This window comes from Cottoperca gobio, chromosome 13, assembly GCF_900634415.1.
Source record: "Cottoperca gobio chromosome 13, fCotGob3.1, whole genome shotgun sequence".
Lineage (NCBI taxonomy): Eukaryota > Metazoa > Chordata > Actinopteri > Perciformes > Bovichtidae > Cottoperca > Cottoperca gobio.
The window spans coordinates 18,975,904-18,995,367 of NC_041367.1; the positions used below are offsets into that span (position 1 = coordinate 18,975,904).

General features: G+C 43.0%; 2 protein-coding genes and 1 non-coding gene across 3 annotated transcripts; 2 read left to right on the forward strand and 1 right to left on the reverse strand.

Annotated features, from left to right (window-relative positions):
* On the forward strand, positions 1-9,704 carry dhx34 (DEAH (Asp-Glu-Ala-His) box polypeptide 34). Its single transcript, XM_029447171.1, has 16 exons — positions 1-1,030; positions 1,736-2,047; positions 2,457-2,711; positions 2,816-2,918; positions 3,212-3,429; positions 3,518-3,692; positions 3,937-4,130; positions 4,223-4,324; positions 4,430-4,693; positions 5,439-5,612; positions 5,748-5,853; positions 6,558-6,664; positions 7,387-7,653; positions 8,113-8,298; positions 9,126-9,270; positions 9,402-9,704. Exons 1-16 carry the CDS (start codon positions 338-340, stop codon positions 9,542-9,544), a joined length of 3,444 nt encoding a protein of 1,147 aa, XP_029303031.1. The 5' UTR covers positions 1-337; the 3' UTR covers positions 9,545-9,704.
* Positions 9,705-13,112: 3,408 nt separating this feature from the next.
* On the reverse strand, positions 13,113-17,752 carry spred3 (sprouty related EVH1 domain containing 3). The gene is made up of 6 exons (XM_029446750.1): positions 17,500-17,752; positions 15,652-15,817; positions 15,347-15,515; positions 15,187-15,248; positions 14,913-15,071; positions 13,113-14,111 (listed from the first exon to the last, which is right to left on the reverse strand). The coding sequence occupies exons 1-6, from the start codon at positions 17,508-17,510 to the stop codon at positions 13,113-13,115; spliced, it is 1,566 nt and encodes a 521-aa protein (XP_029302610.1). The 5' UTR covers positions 17,511-17,752.
* An 896-nt stretch (positions 17,753-18,648) lies between these two features.
* On the forward strand, positions 18,649-18,720 carry trnap-agg (transfer RNA proline (anticodon AGG)). The gene has a single exon. It is a non-coding gene; the product is annotated as a tRNA-Pro (tRNA).
* Positions 18,721-19,464: the final 744 nt, after the last annotated feature.

Here is a 19,464-nt window from a genome sequence, read left to right on the forward strand (position 1 = left end):
ACGGTCCAGCCGTATTATTGTTCCCCTGGTCTTCGCAGCAGGTGAAGCTGTATTTGTCCTGTTTTTATTCATCAGTTATTATTTTTCTTACAGTCGTGAAATATTATGTTCCAATAATCTCAGAGATAGCAGTTTAAAGCAATGCTCGGCCTGTCTCAGACACATGGATTCAAAACATTTATTATGGAGATATATATATCTGTATTTCATCCAGTTTAAATCTAACATGTTTATTAAACTGCTACGTGTATGTAAAGCCGTAAACATATGAATTTCATTCATTAGTAGTGAATAATCTTGGTGTTGGTGAAGTCGACTAGTGCAATTTACAGTAAAAATGGACTCAGACCGGAGGAGAGACAGCCGGAGTTGGGACTGGGACAGCCCGCAGTGCCGAGCCCAGGTGGACGAGATCTTTTTCCGCCGGCATGACTACATCCAGGCTGGCAGCACGGAGCACAAAGAGTTCTGGACTTTCTTTGATCGCTTCCAGAGGTTTAAAATAAAGAAGGACGTGTCTGAGTCAGGAGCGAAAGAGGACATAGAAGACCGGAGAAAGACTGGCACCGGAAAGGTAGACCTTGGCCTCCCTAAAGAGTATGATGCTCGCTACAGGATTAATGTGTCTGTGTGCACCAGGGATGTCGAGGAGCGCCTGGGGAAGTCCGAGCACAGAGGAAGGCAGAGATCCTCAGGTCCAGGCAGTCATGAGATCTCAGACTGCCGCCTGACTCTCCTGCATTTCCTCGACTTCAGCCAGAGACAGAGTTTTGGAAAGCTGGCCAAGCTTCGCCGGGAGCAGAAGAGCCTGCCCATCTTCCAGTACCGGGACAGGATAGTGGAGCTGGTGCGGCTTAACCCTGTGGTTGTGGTGGCAGGGGACACAGGCTGTGGGAAATCCACACAAGTGCCTCAGTATTTGCTTTCAGCTGGCTTCAACCACATAGCCTGCACTCAGCCTCGACGTATTGCATGTATATCCCTCGCAAAGAGGGTCAGCTTTGAGAGTCTCAATCAGTACGGCTCAAAGGTTTGTCATGGAATATCAAATACAAGTTCTTACCTTTTTGTTGAAGCACCAGCTAGACCATAGCCTTTTTGAAAACAATAGAATACTAGAAGTACTGGACTTAAGGGAGTTTTTGCATCGTCAATAGAACTAATGAAACCTCTTGGATGACTTGTGAAACATCTTCTAGGCGAACATGTAAATAAGCAATTAGGCAATATTTTGAATCCTTTTTAAATCGCCACATTCAGCTCCCCATGTGCAAATATAACCATCTGTAGAAAATACATTGCATTATCTTAATCAGTAAGGTCAGACACTTTTTAAAGCCGGCTTGCTTCCTCAGCACGCAGAATTGTATATCTATTTATTTACCTTGATTCACCCTCACCATCGAGCACCTGGGGCTTCTTTTTAATTCAGCTTCCATTGTGTTTTAAGTCTATGTGTCCTCTCTGGGTGTGATTTAATGTTTTTTAATACCAGATTTTGCACATGCAAAACATAGACAAAGCATTTCCTCTTCTATTCTAAGCAAGTAAGCAAACAAGTAAGATATTTGAAGATATCACCGACCAAAGATAACATACATATAAAGTAATAACAAATTGTTATTTACAGCTTTAGTCAAATATATCCTCCTAATTTGTTTGCAGCACTATATTAACAAAAAACACATAAAAAAACATAAATAAAAAGCTTACAAATTGCTGTCATGTTTTTCAGGTGGGGTACCAGATCCGATTTGAGACCACCCGGACCCCGTCCACCAAACTGCTGTTCCTGACGGAGGGGCTGCTGCTGCGACAGATCCAGCAGGACAAGACACTGTCTCAGTATCAGGTGTTGATCGTGGACGAGGTCCATGAGAGACACCTCCACTGTGACTTCCTCCTCGGGGTCCTGCGCTCTCTGCTGGCTGACCACCCAGACCTGCGTCTCATCCTCATGTCAGCCACCATCAACATCAAACTGTTCTCTGACTATTTCAATAGTGCTCCTGTGCTTCAGGTACCAGGCCGGCTGTTTCCTATACAGGTAAGCAGAGATCTTGCATCTCATTGGAGAGATGCATGTTTAGTTTAAGAGATTAGTTTCCTAGGCCTTGATGTAGCCGCGCTCAAAGACAAATGTAGTGTGAAGCTCTTTACTTGAAGCAAGAAGCAACTTGGTTTGATTTTTCATACACCCACAAAGGACCAAATTATAACTTATTACTGTCTGTTAGAATGACAAAAAACACTTAAATATGTTAGTTTAATGTATTCTTGGTAGTCTGGTAGTTAGTCTCTAATACCACATTTTATATTGCTGCCTGCAATACAAATTTGAAGCATTCAATTAGGAAATTATGTTCCAAAAGTCACATGTTCAATGTATTTAGGGTTCGAGAATTTGTTGTATATTTAAAAAAATAACAGTGATCATTTCTGTTTCTTGTACGAAGGTGATATACCAGCCCATTCCACCTGATGAGCAGGCCTCGCGATTAGAGAAACTAGATCCCCGACCATACCTGCGTGTCCTGCAGGGCATCGATCAGCGCTACCCCCCCGAGGAGCGCGGCGACCTGCTCCTCTTCCTTAGCGGCGTGGCGGAGATCTCCACCATCCAGGAGGCCTGTCAGGTTTATGCCACACACACACGTCGCTGGATCGTCTTACCGCTGCACAGCACCCTCTCACTGGTCCAGCAGGATAAGGCACGTCACCTTCCTTTGCGTTATAGTGGACATACAACATTTGAATGTTATATGTTAGCGATGGTTCATCAGTTCTAATTCTCTGCCATCATGTCATTCTTCAGGTGTTTGACACTTCTCCTCCTGGGGTCAGAAAGTGCATCATCTCTACCAATATAGCTGAGACGTCAGTTACAATAGATGGAGTACGCTTTGTTGTGGACTCAGGTATGGCACTAGTAGTACACTCGTGGGGATTCACTTTTTTTAATTGGCTGGACCTACCAATAGGTACATCCTCACAGATCTAATTTTGTGCAGCCAAGCTTTGTTTAAAATCTCTCCATTTTAAACTTAGTGAGGATCCCAAAGATTTGTCATCTGTATTTTGTGGGAGAAGATGTTTTCCAACTTTAAAGGCATTTAAGTAGTAAAAGAAAAAGTGCAAAAAGAAACAATACATGACCTATAAGTAGAATAACAGCTATATAAATGGATTGTTTTGTTATTATTATTTACAGGGAAGGTAAAGGAAATGAGTTTTGATCCCAAGGCGAAGATGCAACGTCTGCAGGAGTTCTGGATCAGCCGAGCCAGCTCTGAGCAGAGGAAAGGTCGAGCCGGTCGTACAGGTCCAGGAGTGTGCTACCGCCTGTACGCCGAGTCTGACTATGATGCCTTCGCACCTTATCCTGTGCCTGAAATCCACAGAGTTGCTCTGGACTCCCTCATTCTTCAGGTAACAACATCCCATAGAAAGCAGTACAGCAATTTTTCAATGCCAACAGTTAAATTCTAGATTTATTTATGCAGTTTTGTTCCTGCAGATGAAGAGCATGTGCCTTGGAGATCCACTTTCTTTTGTCTTCATTGATCCACCTCCAACTGCTAGTATCCAGACTGCAGTTACTTATCTGAAAGAGCAGGGGGCGCTAGACAGTCGTGCTGAACTGACCTCTATTGGTACCTTGTTGGCACAACTGCCTGTGGATGTGGTCATAGGTAAGAATCACCACACCACGCTTTTTTCTTAAATTCTTATGTTTTTTTATCTTCTTTTTAAAATGTCTCCATGAAAAGATTGACAGAGCACAATACGGTGGTAAACAGTTCATTAAAGTTTAAATGGCATCATTGGTTTCACTTGAAGTAAAGTATCACAATAAATGTGTCAATGACACACTGGAGTTTGAAGGTGCTGCATATACAGTAGAAGCTAGAGTTAGTGTGTGTTGTGTTCATCCAGGGAAGATGCTGGTGCTGGGCTCTTTGTTTAACCTGGTGGATCCCGTGTTGACGGTGGCGGCAGCCCTCAGTGTTCAGTCGCCCTTCCTGCGCAGCTCACAGCACAACCCAGACTGTGCCACTGCCCGCCAGCCCCTGCAGAGCAACCACGGGGACCCCTTTACCCTGCTCAACACCTTCAATGCCTGGGTGGAGGTCCGTAATGGAAACATTATTTGACAGTAGCTATTTGATATGAACAGATTTGATAAAAGACGTTCTCCATTGTACACAAAACTGTTCAACAGGTGAAGGGGGAGAGAGGTGGGGGCTCAAGGAAGTGGTGCAGGAGGAGAGGCCTGGAGGAGCAGCGACTATATGAGATGGTCAATCTACGCAGACAGTTCAAGGCAGGCTCTTGACACAGTAGTTCAAACATAAAAAAACAAAACATTTGACAACTTTTTGATGTGTGAAAACTATTTTAAAATATGAGCTTCCTCTCTGGTTAACAGGACTTGCTGAGGAGCCACGGCCTGCTGGAATCACAGAGCAGCGCTCCCTCTGGTGGTGACCGCGGGCAGCGTAGGGAGAGGCTAACAGAGAGGAAGAAGCTGCATCAGCTGAAGAGAGATCATGAGAAGCAGGAGAGCAGCAGACGCAAAGTCCTCAGGCTGGATGAGGGCCAGGACGGCGAGTTCTCCTCAGGATCCGACGCAGAGGGAGCCGGCAGAGGCAAGAAGGACAAGGAGGGAGCAGGACAGAACATGGACATACAGGTAGGCTTGTCTCAATATATCGTACGATATATGGACATGACCTCGATCATCTTCCCTGACCTCGATATTGCACGTTGTCTTTACATGCATATTTGTATTTCTTTTCTCACATACCAATTCCACTGTTTATGTATTCTTAAGAATTCAATCATAAAATTGCTCTTTGAAAGGTTGTGCTTGCAGTGTTATGCTATTATATCATCATCAGTGCCATGATGGTCTTAAAGTGACAATAATGTAGTTTATCGCAATTATTTATGGGACGATATATTGTCCAACTAAGTGAATTATTGTGACAGGCGTGACCTACATGAAGGTGAATTGGGAATGGGAAAAGGTTGCTACAAACGGCCCTAAAACACTCAACTCAGCCCTGTCCACTCGTTTTCTTTTGTGTTATTTTGTGGTACACTTATGTTTCACTAAGCAGAGTTGAATAAAAATGTAATTAATCTGCCATTATTCTTGCAATATTTAAAAGTTAGAACTTAAAATGTTCAAATCATAGAGGCAAGTGTGTCAGATTTGACCAGTTGCCTGCAGCAATTTGCAGAAAGACCCGGCGGGTCCTTTAGGGTCGTGGCAACAATAAACTACTAGAATTGACATATTATCTTTGTACAATGGGAAAAACATATAACACGAATAGTACCAAGGCTAGTCCTCTTTACAGAGGTGGATATGTTTGTGACTTATGTATGTTTGAGACGGTTACACTCTGCCGTGCTGTTTCGCTCTGCAACAGGAGGTGAAGTTCAAGTTGCGTCACAACGTGTCAGAGCTGCAGGAGGCGGCCAGCGTCAGTCAGGACATGTCCTCCCGCCAGCAGGCTTTGCTCAAGCTGCTGCTTTGCCGAGGCCTCTTTCCTCAGCTGGCACTGCCCGATGAACACAACTCCACCCGCAAGGACTCCGATCAGGTCAGGCCTCCACCTTCCCCCACCCCAGTTTAAGTTTCAATAATACAATAAAGTGGAAACACTTCTGTCAGTAAACCAATTGTTTCTATAGTAATGAAATACTTCACTTCCACTTTGTGATTTTAAATTGTTTAGGTGTTTCACACACGGAATAAGCAGGGAGTAGTGATCCACCCCACCAGCGTGTTTGCCAGCGACCCCGAGGTGTTACAAGTGCCTGAGGATGCCACCAGAGAAATGGGTAAACCTCATAACAACCTCCTTAAAAGTACTAGTTGTAACATTAGTTCACTTTTTTTTAACTGTGCTGTGAGGCCAAAACTTAAAAAACAGTGAGTCAGGATAACACAAAACAAATGGGAAGGCTTATTTCCAATTTCTTCAAAGGGAAAAGAAAATGGACAACAATAACAACGGACAAAGTCATGATACACATTTACTGCTCATAAGAACAAAACACACCTTTAACTTATATTGGGAGATAAACCATGCTAACTTATTATTAAATCCATCTGCACGGGCCACTAACAATTCACACTTGATATCTAAAGAATCTCTGATGTCTGAATTATTAATCAGCTGCTAACAAAAGGTGTGTCTTTCTGTAAGTTACTTTTACATCTTTTAATAAGAAAACATCTGTTCTCTTATGAAGTTTCTTAAATTTCCTAAGATAATTGCTAAGATAATATTGCTCCCTGCTCGTTCTGCACTTGAAGAACATTGGCTGCCATTTTTCCCAGCAGTGGTCTCATAAGTTTGCAGCTAACCTAAAGTATTGGAAGTAATGCACTCAAAACTGCTCCATATAACATCTATTCCTTGCCCTCTGAAGTCTTTTTTGTTTTGTCCTCTTATGTCTCTTCCTTTCACTCTTCTTATTGTGCCTGTCTCTCATCATGTCTCATTTGTCTCTCCCTCGTTGTCTCTGTTTCCTGCTTGCAGGGCCTGAGAGGAGGGACAGCACCAGACACCAGCTGCTAGCCTTCGTCACTCTGTTGGAGACCAACAAGCCATATTTGTCCAACTGCGTGCGTGTTCCAGCACTGCAAGTTAGTACCAGATGTGGGAGGTCCCTGGTGTTTTTATTTGTAGTCTATCTTCTTGGATTAACCCTGATAAAGTTCTATATGATGTTAAAGTAACCTGACATAGTCATGGTAAACATACATGATCCAGTTTTTGGGTTGAAGTAACTCCTATCTCAGTTCTAGAAGTAGGACACAGATTAAAATAGTGTGATCCATTATCAGTTAACTTCAGTATTGCAACATGTATTGATACATGTAACATATGGATTACTGGGTTGTGTTTTTCTGCTCTTTGCTAATAGAGTTTTCCGTTTTAAAATAATTGTCACAGATGAAAATGTATTTATTTTAGACATTTCTGTAATAAATGAAAAATATAATATATTTGTATGGGGAAAAACAGTGTTTTTAAGTTACGGGTATGTTACACAGATGGACAGAAAATGCAGATAAGATGTTTATCGTACAACAGACAGAGAGAAGGAGAATAGCATGCAACAAAAGTCCCCAGCCGGATGCAAACTGGGAATGCTATTGTTGATGGCTGACCACCGGATTTTGTTTTCATTTATGTTTTTATAACCCACCAAACAAACATATTTATATAACAGGAAAAAACTATAATGTGTTACAAAACCACTTTAATAATACACCATTGTGGGAAACATATCTTGCGTATCATGATATATTCCATATTTCCCAGCACACAGTGTTAATTCTCTGTGTCTGCATGTGCTCACTAGGCTCTGCTGCTGGTTGCTAACTCTGTGGACAGTAACGCTGACTGTACACGTCTGGTGGTGGACGGCTGGCTGGAGCTGGAGCTGAGGGAGCCGGATGAGGCCCTGAAGGTGCTGTCCACCGCTCTCACCCTCAGGGCTGAGTGGGAGCGCCTCCTGTTGGCCCAGCTGGGACAGAGCACAATGGCGGGGGCCGAAGTCCAGAGGGTGTCCCGCAAAGTCCTGGAGAAGCTGAGCGAAGGTCTGGTCCGCTTCCTGCTCTACACTGAGGTACTGATGCAGTGGTGGCTACAGTGTGATGCACCTCAAAAACAATAAGTAGCTCATACACATGCTCGAGATGCAACTAATAATTATGTTTGTGTTGTTTATTTGTACTTTCCAAGTGCTCATTCACTTGTTAAAAATGGTCTTATTGTCTATAATAACACCTCTATAATGATTTGATATTATTGACAATACTACTTTCATATAATCTATGAATCAATAATCCACTGGAGGATGACCTCATGATTTTTTATTTTTTGTTAGTTTTTTGTCACATTTCTTTAGTCTAATTATCTTATTTTGTTTTTTGGTGAAACGTTTTGTCTAATTGTGCTTATATTGTATTATTCTCATTGAGGACCCCCTTGATGGCAAGATGATGCATATCGAGGGGTTATTGCTAATAATCAATTTCCATGTAACAATCTAATTTAATATACTCTTTCTGTACCTCCCTCCCAGATCACTTACAGCCTGCGGCGACTCACAGCTTTCCAGACTCAGAACCTGTACATCGGCCCTCAGTCTCAGTCCGAGCCGTCTCACACCAAAGATGTAAACCCATTGTTTCCAGGAGTCGAGGCCAAGCCGGACCCAATTAAAGGAGGCCTGCGTGTCTCCGGCTTCTTCAACTACAACTGTCTGGTTGTGAGTCTGTCACTTAAAGTACTGCTCGTCCAGATTTCCATGGTTACAAAGAGATGGAAAATTACTGCTAGCAAAATTGTCCCATGTTCGGATATGAAAGCCCCATTGTGTTTTATTTTGTGGGAAATGTTGTATTTGTAGAGGTCAAAATGATTAGTCAGTATGTTATTTGCATCACCAAATTTTAAATCGCCCACACAATGAAATAGAGCCAGCAATGCCATATCTTTCTAGGTGATGCTAGTGAGCGACATGCATTCATCTTAGACACCATGGTTGTTTCCCTGTAGGTGACATTTATTTGTTTCCAGGGATCTAGGGAATATACAGAGCATTTTGCAGAACTTTTGCATATTGTATTGTCCCTTCCCACATTATTTGTCACCTTACACAGGTATTTATTTCTGAGTGTAAAGTTGTTAAAAGAGGGAAGCCTGGACAAAACTGACCAAATGAACCAAAGTGCTCCAACAGAGCTGCTGGAAAACTGCTGTAGTGTTGTAATGTATGAATATAAATCAAGGTGTCATGTGGGGACATGCTGTTCCTGACTAAATCCAAGTTAACATTAAAAAAAACGAAATAAAACAAAAGTCACATTTTTATGACTTACTGCTAAGACCTTTTTATGTCTTTTTAAGAAATACTATTCTATAATTGAATGCTATACTACGACTTTTTATGACTTTATATTATAAAAAAATAAAATAAAAAGCTAGATAACAAACAAATGCTAGCTAGTTCTCTCATCCTACATTAATATATATCATGTTGGAATTAAGTCATTCCGCCTTCATTGATCTTTGTTTCTACTTTGTGACTTGCAGGACTCAAAGGATCTCTACAGTGAGTGCTTACGCTCTTTCTGGACCTGTCCTAACTGTGACCTCTACATGCCTCTGACTCCACTGGAACGCATGCAGCACGAGGCCTCCTGCAGGCCAGCAGGAGAACAGCAGCAGCCAGAGGAAGGTCAGGAATTTCTTATGTTATTTATTTTGAGGTATCTGTAGGTATTAGATTAGTTGAAGACATGCACCAGCTGACTTGTTAAGAGATGAATGATTTGAGACTAATTGTTGGTTATGTGTTGTTGTTTTCAGAGCCAGAAGGTGGAAAGGCAGCCTCCTCCTCTATGTCCAGTCTTACCAGAGTTTATCACTGTGACGTCTGTAATGAAGACCTGACCCTCACCTCCACTGAGATCCTCAAACATAAAAGGCAGCACATGTATTCTGCCAAGTAACTGACCACAGCATCGAAAGGACAACAACTAATCACAACTTGTGTCTGTTCTGTCCTGGACAGATTTGAGTTTATAGATTGAAGTTGTTACATTTGTGTCACTGTTCTTCTTCCCTTTTGTATTCCAGGAAGTTTATTAAAGTGCTATTACTTCCCTCTAATGGCCTCTGGGTGTATTTGCTGTAGCCCTCTCCATAGTTCTGTTCCAATCGGAGATATCCATATTGTGAAATCTAATTTGAACTACATACAAATACTAAACATTTAAACATATTCAAAGGCTGGAAACAAAAGAACACATCCATAGGTTGTTGTTGTTCCTTAGATAGCATTGTGCAATAATTATTATTCATCCAGTTTGGGAAAAGGCATATTGAGTTAATGACATGCACACGTGAAAGAGAGAGAAGTAGACGCTGATTTTAAAATATAGAGTGAGGGTTTAATAATGATACAAACCCACGATATGTAACACCTCAAAGCAGCACATTGGCACAAAGTCAGAAGTAAGACAGCACGGAAGATAAAAACCTGTCTCAAAAAAATAAAGAATCAGAATAAATATCTCAATAAATAAATAAACAGGTAATATCTCATTAATTACTTTGAAACTAATAAATACGTACATTTGAAAATATGCACATTGGCAGAAATCAATAACCCAAAAAAGTAAATAGTACTTAACACAGTTACTTAGAAATCATAAGTTATTGATCACTCAAATCAAAAGGCACATTTATTAAGATGTAAGAATGGGGCCTGCAATTGTGACCGCATGACTGTCAGTACTGTACTCTAACACCATTTCTGAACCAGAAGTAGCAAACTGTGTGCAATGGCTTTACTAGTTCTGTATATCTGCACCATTGTTTGTGTGTGTGTGTGTGTGTGTGTGTGGGACGAAGGGTTAATTTAGGATCAGGGAATGGCAGTCTAGTGACTGAGTTAGTGTTTCCTGCCATTGTGACAGCATGTCTTTTTTTGTTTTTAAGTGGACCAACATTGTTGGCAGGCTGGCCTAGTAGTGATGACCGTCCCATAACTGAGAGGTCAAGGGTCGTGTTCATCAGCAGTTGTGTGTCCTGACTCTGAACCTCTACTTACTGCCTGCTCACTCACTTTAAGTCACTTTGGATTAAAAGTTCTTGGCTAAACCTAAAATGTAAATAATCTGGTGAAGTTTCTGAAAGGTTCATTCTGCCATAATTCAAGGACTTCCAGGCGGTGTACTGTATGTATCCCCATCTTTAATTTTAAAGGATTTAAAAGAGAGAAATCCCCCCACAGATTCTCTCACACTGTTAGGATATCGTCATTCTGTGATGCTCAGTGCATTTCATGAGTTATTTTGAGATAATTTGTTGTAATTTATTTTTCAGCATTCCCCATTTTCCTTTCTCCTGCCTACTCAAACTATGACTCTACCTTGCTTACAGATTTCTTACATTTTTTTGGACATTTTTCAACTACTCGGAGAAAACCAGGTGTAAGCTTGTTGCATTCAGCAGTTGGTTCTTCGTGTTGGTGAAGAGACCAAGAACAAGTTAACGGGATATTAAAGCCTCAGTTTTCCGGTCAACAAGAGGCACATTTCTGTCGAGTTACGTGTGTCTCTACCTCGTCTATAGTTTATGTTACCTTGCATGATTGTTAAACACTGGTGTGGGGAGGCTGAACAACAGGCCGTTGCTCTTTGATTCATTTAACACGTTGACATATTAAGATTTTTACTTTAACATTCTGTTAACAAAATCTCCTGTATCTTTTAATCTACGCGTGGCCAGTTATTCACTGAAAGTAGAAAAATATACCACCAATCAGCAAAATAGACACAGAAATGCAAGGTACGTCACCAGCAACTTTTTTTTTTTCTTTATGTCCCTGGGGTGAATTTATCTTTAAGCCCAGCTATGAACTTACAAAAACCTTCCTCAGCACCTAGAGTGGAATAAGAACTTGAAGGATTGTTTGACTCCGCCACACCACCTCATCGATTGCTAAGAGGCAGCGGGAAGGTTAGAATAGGGTTAGGACAGGACTTAAAATAGCAGCTTTTTTAGACTTCATACTTAAAGCAACATTCAGCAAACACATCTGCCACTGTGCCCAAACAAAGACCTACTGCCATTCGTCTTTTTCAAGTTAATGTGTCTCTTTTCTCATCACAGGGTCTACAGCACGTACATTTAAGTGTCACACCTGTGAGCTACGTGCTGCTGCTCAAAGACAAGTTTGTGTTCCTATTTATAATTTCTGCTCGATATTGAACACAATAACACACTACAGTATTTAGTTCCAACACTTTTCAATTTTGTTTTTCGTAACGTGAGCGACTGATACAAAAATAGTCTTTCAATACATTGTTCATTGCACTTAATGTTTTTGGTGGCGTCTCATTCAAAGGCCTAGACACATCTACAGATTGGTTAGCGTGGGGTCCTGTTTCGTTTTTCTTTGGGGTTGGGACTGAACGGTCGTTGTGTACATTAGGTAGAATAGACTTGCTCAGAGGCCTCAGTTGTAAGCACCTTGACTGATTCAACAAGTACAGTGGTGGGATGTGATGCTCTCTATGATTAATATTGAACATACATGGAAAGATGAAAAAATATGTGTAAAGTGAGCGTGTTTTAATGTTCAACACACATTCTTGATTTTCTTTTTTTTAGAAAACAAAAATAACCTTGTGTTTGTTTACAAAGGACCATAATGAATCACATTATGACTTTTAAGTCTTTGTGGTTGTCATTGCAACTTCCCTTAACATTAATTGTCCCTTTGCATTTGCTAACTTTCCTTCCACTGTTGTCTCCTACGTTAACCGAAAGACAACACTCGTGGTCTCAGATGTTCATACTTTCTTGAAGACTGCACACACTTGTGCTCTCTCCCAAAAACCTCTCTCCCCCCCTCCTCGTTTTCATTTCTTAACCAGGGTTGAGTAACATCTGAGGTAAAATTAGAGGTAAAGGGTGACATCTGTTCATCTGACTGATAAACAGGCCAACATGAAACAAATAACTTCCCCAAGATCTCATGTTTGTGAATACGTGATAGTGTGTGCCATCAGGGGATTCTGTCAATATGTTTTACATTTAATAAAATATACCAATTAAAATTATAACAATCATATATATAAACATCTTTAGTTTTTTGTGTTTTTCTTTCTAAATAAAAAAAACAAACAGACATTTGAAACAGTGTACACATCATCGTTGCCTCTGCCACTCTCTTCCTGTGATAAAGTCTCTGACGCTAATTCTAGATCAGCCAACCCTCAGTAAATCCATTATGAAGGCTCCAGATGACTCCCACAGAGCCTGATCTGAGTGCAGTGCACCCTCAACAGGCAAGGACCAGTGAGGAAGGCCTCAGGTTGAAAAGAGAAAGAGCGGAATGCAGTGGGAGGCCGTGGGGCTTTGGAGGGCCACGTCAGAGGTCTGGGTCGACTGAGAGCGCTGTTCCACCGCTAAACTCCACCTCCTGCGTTCTTACAGATGCTCTCTCCTCCGAATACCCAAACCTCCTCGGTCCAGGAAACCCCCCCACCCCCACCCCCTAGCCTGGCCTCATCGGACCGCCTTGTGCTTTCCCCCACAGCAGCCACACCTCTCCCCACACCGCAGGCAGGCGTGCAAAGGCAGGTAGCAGCACATGCAGGGCACGAAGAGGGACAGGGCCAGAAGGGCCAACCAGCGGGCACAGCAAAGGGGGTGTGGGTGGCCCCCTCGCGAGTCTTCACACGAGCAAGGCTCCCAGAACTCTCCCTCAGAGTCCGACATGCAGTGGTAAAGCAGACTCTCTGCGCACCACACACAGGTCCACTGGCGCAGGCAGTGCAGGGCCGGGTCTGGGGCGTCTCTGCAGCGGCCCCGCCCGTTCTCCGAAGTGCTGAAAACAGAGCGGCAGTACACACAGCGTGATGAGCATGAAGATGAAGCCTGAGGACATGGACTGTCGTCGTCGGGGGAGATTGCCCCAGGGTCCCCGCTGCTGCTGGCCCCTCCTCCTCTCTTCCGAGTCCGTGACCGGGGCGTGGCCAATGAAGTGTGGATGCAGCAGGGAGAGGGCGAGCCTTTGCACGTTTCCTGTGGTGAGCCGGCAGGTGAGGAAACGCCTGACACGGCGTTGGGCATGGACATACAGGTGGGTGACGATGAGGACAGCCGCTGGGCAGCTTTACTGTCCAGGCTCACTGTCACGTCGCAACCTGCCGTCCCCACCCCTGCCAGCTCTTTCTCAAAGCGAACCACGCACAGCTCTGACTTGTCCTGCAGACTCCCTCCACCACCGACAACCACACCCCCGGTCAGCCCCCCGACCATAGTCCTAGTGGCCCCTGCCCGTCGGTAGTCCTCATAACCTCGAGAACCCCACAGATCTTTGCAAGGGTCCACACTGCGCAGGTCTCCCTCCTCCAGCAGAGAAATGGTGGGTGAGAGGGGGGACAGAGGTGATGAGGCTGCCGGACCCACAGGAGGAGTAGGCGGTGCAGGAGGCGGGGGTGGAGGCGTTGGCGGATTCAACACAGCCGTCATCTGTGAGAGCTGTCCCGGCCTGGTGTGAATCTGTAAAGAGGGTATAGAGTTACAGAGTGAGTCAGAAACAGTGTGGACTTGGGTGGAGACAGAGGGAAGTCAACCTTCCAGGTTCCAGTCAATGTTTTTTCTATTGCTAATGTCTAATAATGAATTTAAAGGGGACATATCATGTATTTTGAGTTTTGTACTAGAACATGTTCACATGCTTTCATGTAAAAAAATAAAAGCACATAATTTTTCTCATATTGTCTGTCTGGATATACCCGTATTCTGAAACACTCTTTCTGTGTCTCTTTAACTGTCTCTTTAAGTCCCCGTCCAGAAAAAGCCCAGTCTGCCCTGATTGGCTCTAGAAAAAAAGCAAAGGTACTGTACTTGTCAAGCCTTTGGTGGTGATACTCAGATGGGGGTCGGTATATTGTAATGAGCCTGCATGATCATAGGAAGCGGAGCCAAATCTGAATGGCTTGTTGAATCCCCTGTAATGTTTACTGACCAAGGCAGCTCACAAAACAACAGACTGGGTTGTCTTATTTCAAAGTCTGTGGGTTAGTAGGCACTCCAGATAGCCACATGTATGAGCACAAGCACTTTTTCATAATGTGTCCCCTTTAAAATACCTGCTAATTTGCACCCAAGTAGGTTTCCACACCCCTTTTTAACAACTATTATTTTATAGTTATCATCAGTAGAGCTCACCAGACCAGAGTGTGACCAGAACACATACAGAGAAATCCACTGAAAATGACATCCACACGTGTCTGTGCCTTGATGCCGCATGTTATCACAAAGAAGTACCAATGATGGACTTGAAGCAGAAGGTGTTACCTGAGCAGGCGTCTGAGTGGTGACAGCATGGCTGGATCCAAAACTAAACTCTTCCGACAGCACGAAGCAGGTAGACGACGACTCGCTTGTCACTATGGTGATGGGTTTGGGAAGCATCTCCTTTCTGCTGTTGGATGACGACTCACTTCCTGTATGAGACTGGCAAAGGCTACATGTCAGAAACACCAATCACTGCATTGGGGGACAAGAGGCAACGTAAACAACCCCGTTTTAGAGAATAAATGCTCAACCGACAAATTGCTCTGATACTCACAGCTTGTCCATCATCCTCGGTGTCGGCCTCTTCTGGTGTGGAGGACGAGGGCGAGTCGGAGCCTTGATAACATGATTAGAGAGGATTTAGGCTCTGTTAGATACTCTCTAAAGCCTATTCGAACACAACTGATGAAAGTTTTAACATGTGACTCCTGTACCTCTGTCGAGCTTGTCTATGACTGTCTGCAGCCCTTTCTCAAAGGAGATGGCATCGGCAGGACTCTGGAACGTAAGGCCAAACTTTCGATCTTCTACTCTCCAGTGATGGAAGATGGGGTTCACCTTGTTGTACACTAAACCCCTTTGCACTGCACACTCCAACACCGGCTAAAGACACAAATGGCAATCCCAGGAAGTTAGTTTAGCAGCCAGCATGTCTCCTTTCCTTTAAACCATGCCCTCACATAACATGAATTTACAGTCTTCAGGTGGTGACAGCCATTACACACACGCACACACTCACTGCTCGGTCTCGCAGCCGTTCTCCACGTATGATGTATTCTCTCCGCCCCCTGCCGTCGTGACTCCGCCCTTTACATATGACCACATGACTGAGGCCGCCACCTCCAAGGGGCACCCAACCGCCACTGGAGTCATCACGTGTCATCACCACTGCACGAACACGCACACTGTCAGGGAAGCCAAGAGAGTGAGCAGAGGCCCAGGCTGATTAAACAACGCTATGATATACACAGACACACAAAACCCCGCAAACATGCACTCAATGATACGCACATTCATTCAATTAAGAAAAAAAGAGAAGATGAACTTCCATAATACAAAAATGCAGTTCTCAGAAGATGCTGAGGCAACTGTTTTCAACTCTGTTGAACTAAGATTGCATGATGACATTCACACAAAGAAGACAGCTATATGACTACTGGCGTTGCAACATGACAGCTCAAATCATACAGTAACAGTCAGGGCAGTTTTTACTAATGTATGATCACGTGATTTAGGTAAATCGGATTTAGAATTAGCATGTGGTGACGGGAAACAAAAATGACAAATCACGAAATATTTGGTGGTTCGGCGTTATTTAAACATTTCTGCTGTTTAGGAGCACATTGAGAATTAAAACTGTGACTGGCTGACTGTAAGCTACATGCACTGAGAATAAAGGAAGTATGGAGCAAATGGATAGAAAGCAAGCCAGCGTTGAGGAGGAGAGAGATGGTCAAATGGGAGGAGGGAGGAGGAAGAATGAGTGTTTCCCAGATAGATGTATCAATGAACGCACCCATACGCCACGAGAGGCCCCGGCATTCTTTCAAAAATAAGCTCTGCCCTCGCCAATCGGCTGAATAATTCAGCACCGCAGCTCGACATGTGCTTGTAATGCGCGCACAGCCGCGTCTTTTTGTTATTTTCAAATCACACTGAATGTTAAGTGTTGCAATTATTTTCCCAGACGCTCCTTTTCTCCATTCCGCCCCTGCTGCACGCACTCATTAACACACCGCGATATTATGTTATATATATTTTTATGAATGGGATAGAGCAAGTCTGGCTTCGACATGGCACTGTGCGATAGATATTTTGCCCGGAAGATGTATAAGGCCTAAATACAACGCGATCGCGTGTGAAAAAGGGAAGGCAAAAGGAACGAGTGGGTGAGAGGATGGAGAGGAAACGAGAGATGGGGGGAGGGGGCCGATTAGAAAAGGGAAGGAGGAGAGGAGGGGTGAGGAAGAGGGAGAGCGAGCGAGTGAGAAAAAAAATCACATTTCATTCATAAAGTTTGGCTTTAAAAAATCATAATGAAACCCCGAGACACGTTGATAAAAATCACAACGCCTCCATCCCTCCCTCGTTTCACTGTAGCCATGTCTTGAATGACGCGATGCTGGCCCCAAACTCGCCATATTTCGCCTTTTCCCCCCCATACATATTACACATTGACAGATATCGTGACTGTTTTTACCAATCGCTAACAACGCATTTAGTTCTGAACTGTTGCACAGCTTCTGTTCCTTGTTTAATATGTTTTTATTATTATTATTTTTGTAATGTTGTGCGTGTAGCTTGTGTGCCAGTCGCCTAAAAGCACAGGTCCACATGTAGGTGGCTTAACATTTATCACATATTGGCATGGATATATCGGAAATGGGGTGTATGCTGTTGATTCAAGACTACGTAATGGTGTTTTTATTCTCGGCAGCCTGCTAAATTGTAGAGCACCGATTGTGATAATAGTGCATGATGCTGGATTGGTGTAACATTGATGGCGGTGGCGTTTCTCTCTATCCGTTTTTTGGCGGATGGCTGAATATATATGTGCAATGTTAAAAATGAAAATGTAAGGACTTACTCGCCCTCCATGGCTCGGTGTTGCCCGCCGCTTGCAGCAGCCCACCCCAGGGTCTCCTCTCTCTCTCTTTTTATCCTCCTTTCAGGAAACACTCACAGGCTCACTCACATTCTCTCTCTATCTGCTCTCATTTTCCTAATCTTTCTCTCTCTTCCTCTCTCTCTTCCTCTCGCTCTCTCTCTCTCCACCTTGATGTCGTTTCGGTGTATCAGGATAGGCTTGAGGTTGCAGCAGCCATTTTCCGCTGGCAGCATCCTCCCTCTCTCTCCCTCCCTCCCTCCCTCCCTCTCTCGCTCTCTCTCGCTCTCTCTCTCTCTCTCTCGCTCCAAATCACTCCCTCGCTTATTCCCTCTCTCACTCTACCTGCCCTGTGCCAACACATCCGCACTAATCATTGACAGCATCGTGGATTTAGGTGGGCCACAGGGTTTGTCAGTGTAACCATGTGATTTAAAATTATTGAAATTAAGCACTGACTTGCTGATATATGCAGTGACGTGGGTGGTCAATGAAAGCTGGGTAAACCATCAATGACCTCCGGTTGATCCTCTGATTATCACGGGGCAAACATATTCTATAGAACAAACTTAAAATATATATAGGTAAAATACATATTGATGGATTTGTCCTTTTGTTTTTTTAAATTACAAGTATAAGTTTGTCTTATTGTTGTGTTCCTATGCTTATCCAATTCTCAACCGTGTATATTATGTAGTTGACCACCATAAGCAGTAAAAGAACAAAAACAAGTGTACCATTAGGATCATTGCGTTGGTGCTGGCACCGACAAAGACTTCAGCACCATAGACAGCGACACGTCCTTATAAAGAAACGGCATTTTCGACGTTTAGGGTTCATTGCTGAAATCACTTCTCTTATTTTAATAAAACTCTATTGTATTTTACTTTGTGGTCGCTTAATAATAAACAAATCTACGACCTTGATATTGCATTGTACATTTAAGTAATTACACACATTTGCAGCAGGAATCGAGTGTAAATGTAAACAGTAGCTTACAGGCTAGAATAAGCTGCAGCACAAAATATTATTTTAGGTGCGTAACGGGTTAAAAGTTGTATAAAGTAACTGCTCAAACTTCAGCAATTATTAAATGGTACAGACCAAATGCTAAAACATATGGGCACGCATGGCTCGTTGGTCTAGGGGTATGATTCTCGCTTAGGGTGCGAGAGGTCCCGGGTTCAAATCCCGGACGAGCCCGTTTTTGTTTACCATGACAAATGTTTGAACTATATGATGCATATAGTGTAAAAAGAACACAAGTTGAGCTGTCTTGCACTGTCCCTTTAATCACTGTGTTCCTGAAAAAGATCTGACTGATAATGGCTACATCTCGGGAAAACTCCAGATCCAGGTCCGGTTGTCCTTCCTGCACTCAAGAGCCTCAGAAAGGCCACATATTCTCTGAAGAAGAAGAAAACATCTCTGACGTTGATCTAGAAAATAGTACACTTTTGCTTTATTGAACCCTGTTGGTTCAGTAAAGTAATTGCGTTGTTTCACTGGTTAATCTCGTGGCTCCTTCCATCAATTAGAGGACATAAAGCCACTTTTATTTCAGTACCATAGACAGCGCCTTAATAACATGATTGTTACCTTTGGGTGGTCATCACTTCTGCAGTCAAATATATATTTATAAAATCATGATAAATTATTACATGATAGGTAGCCAATAATACAATTACAAAATGAACGCAAGTATTAAATCATGACACTCATTAATAATTAGGTTCCACAATAGGTGGTGATGCTATTTTACAAAAAGGGTCATTGAGGGCACAGCGTGATGATTAATCTGTGACCCATCAGATTTGTTGACACTAACGATTTTATTATGAAAAATAAATTGACAGATGTTATGCTGACTTAATTGACAGAGGTTTGTACCAGCATGTCTAAATTATATATTACATATACTTTTAGAATCACGTATCATAGATGTCA

What these genes read in the sequence shown, in the direction of transcription:
- dhx34 (XM_029447171.1), top strand. Translation starts at nt 338, where the DNA reads ATGGACTCAGACCGGAGGAGAGACAGCCGGAGTTGGGACTGGGACAGC. An exon ending in GCCGGCTGTTTCCTATACAG is followed by an intron (nt 2,048 to 2,456) that starts GTAAGCAGAGAT and finishes TCTTGTACGAAG; the next exon opens with GTGATATACCAGCCCATTCC. An exon ending in ATCTACGCAGACAGTTCAAG is followed by an intron (nt 4,325 to 4,429) that starts GCAGGCTCTTGA and finishes TCTGGTTAACAG; the next exon opens with GACTTGCTGAGGAGCCACGG.
- spred3 (XM_029446750.1), bottom strand. An exon ending in AACGGCTGCGAGACCGAGCA is followed by an intron (nt 15,516 to 15,651) that starts GTGAGTGTGTGC and finishes TTGTGTCTTTAG; the next exon opens with CCGGTGTTGGAGTGTGCAGT. An exon ending in CATAGACAAGCTCGACAGAG is followed by an intron (nt 15,249 to 15,346) that starts GTACAGGAGTCA and finishes CATGTTATCAAG; the next exon opens with GCTCCGACTCGCCCTCGTCC.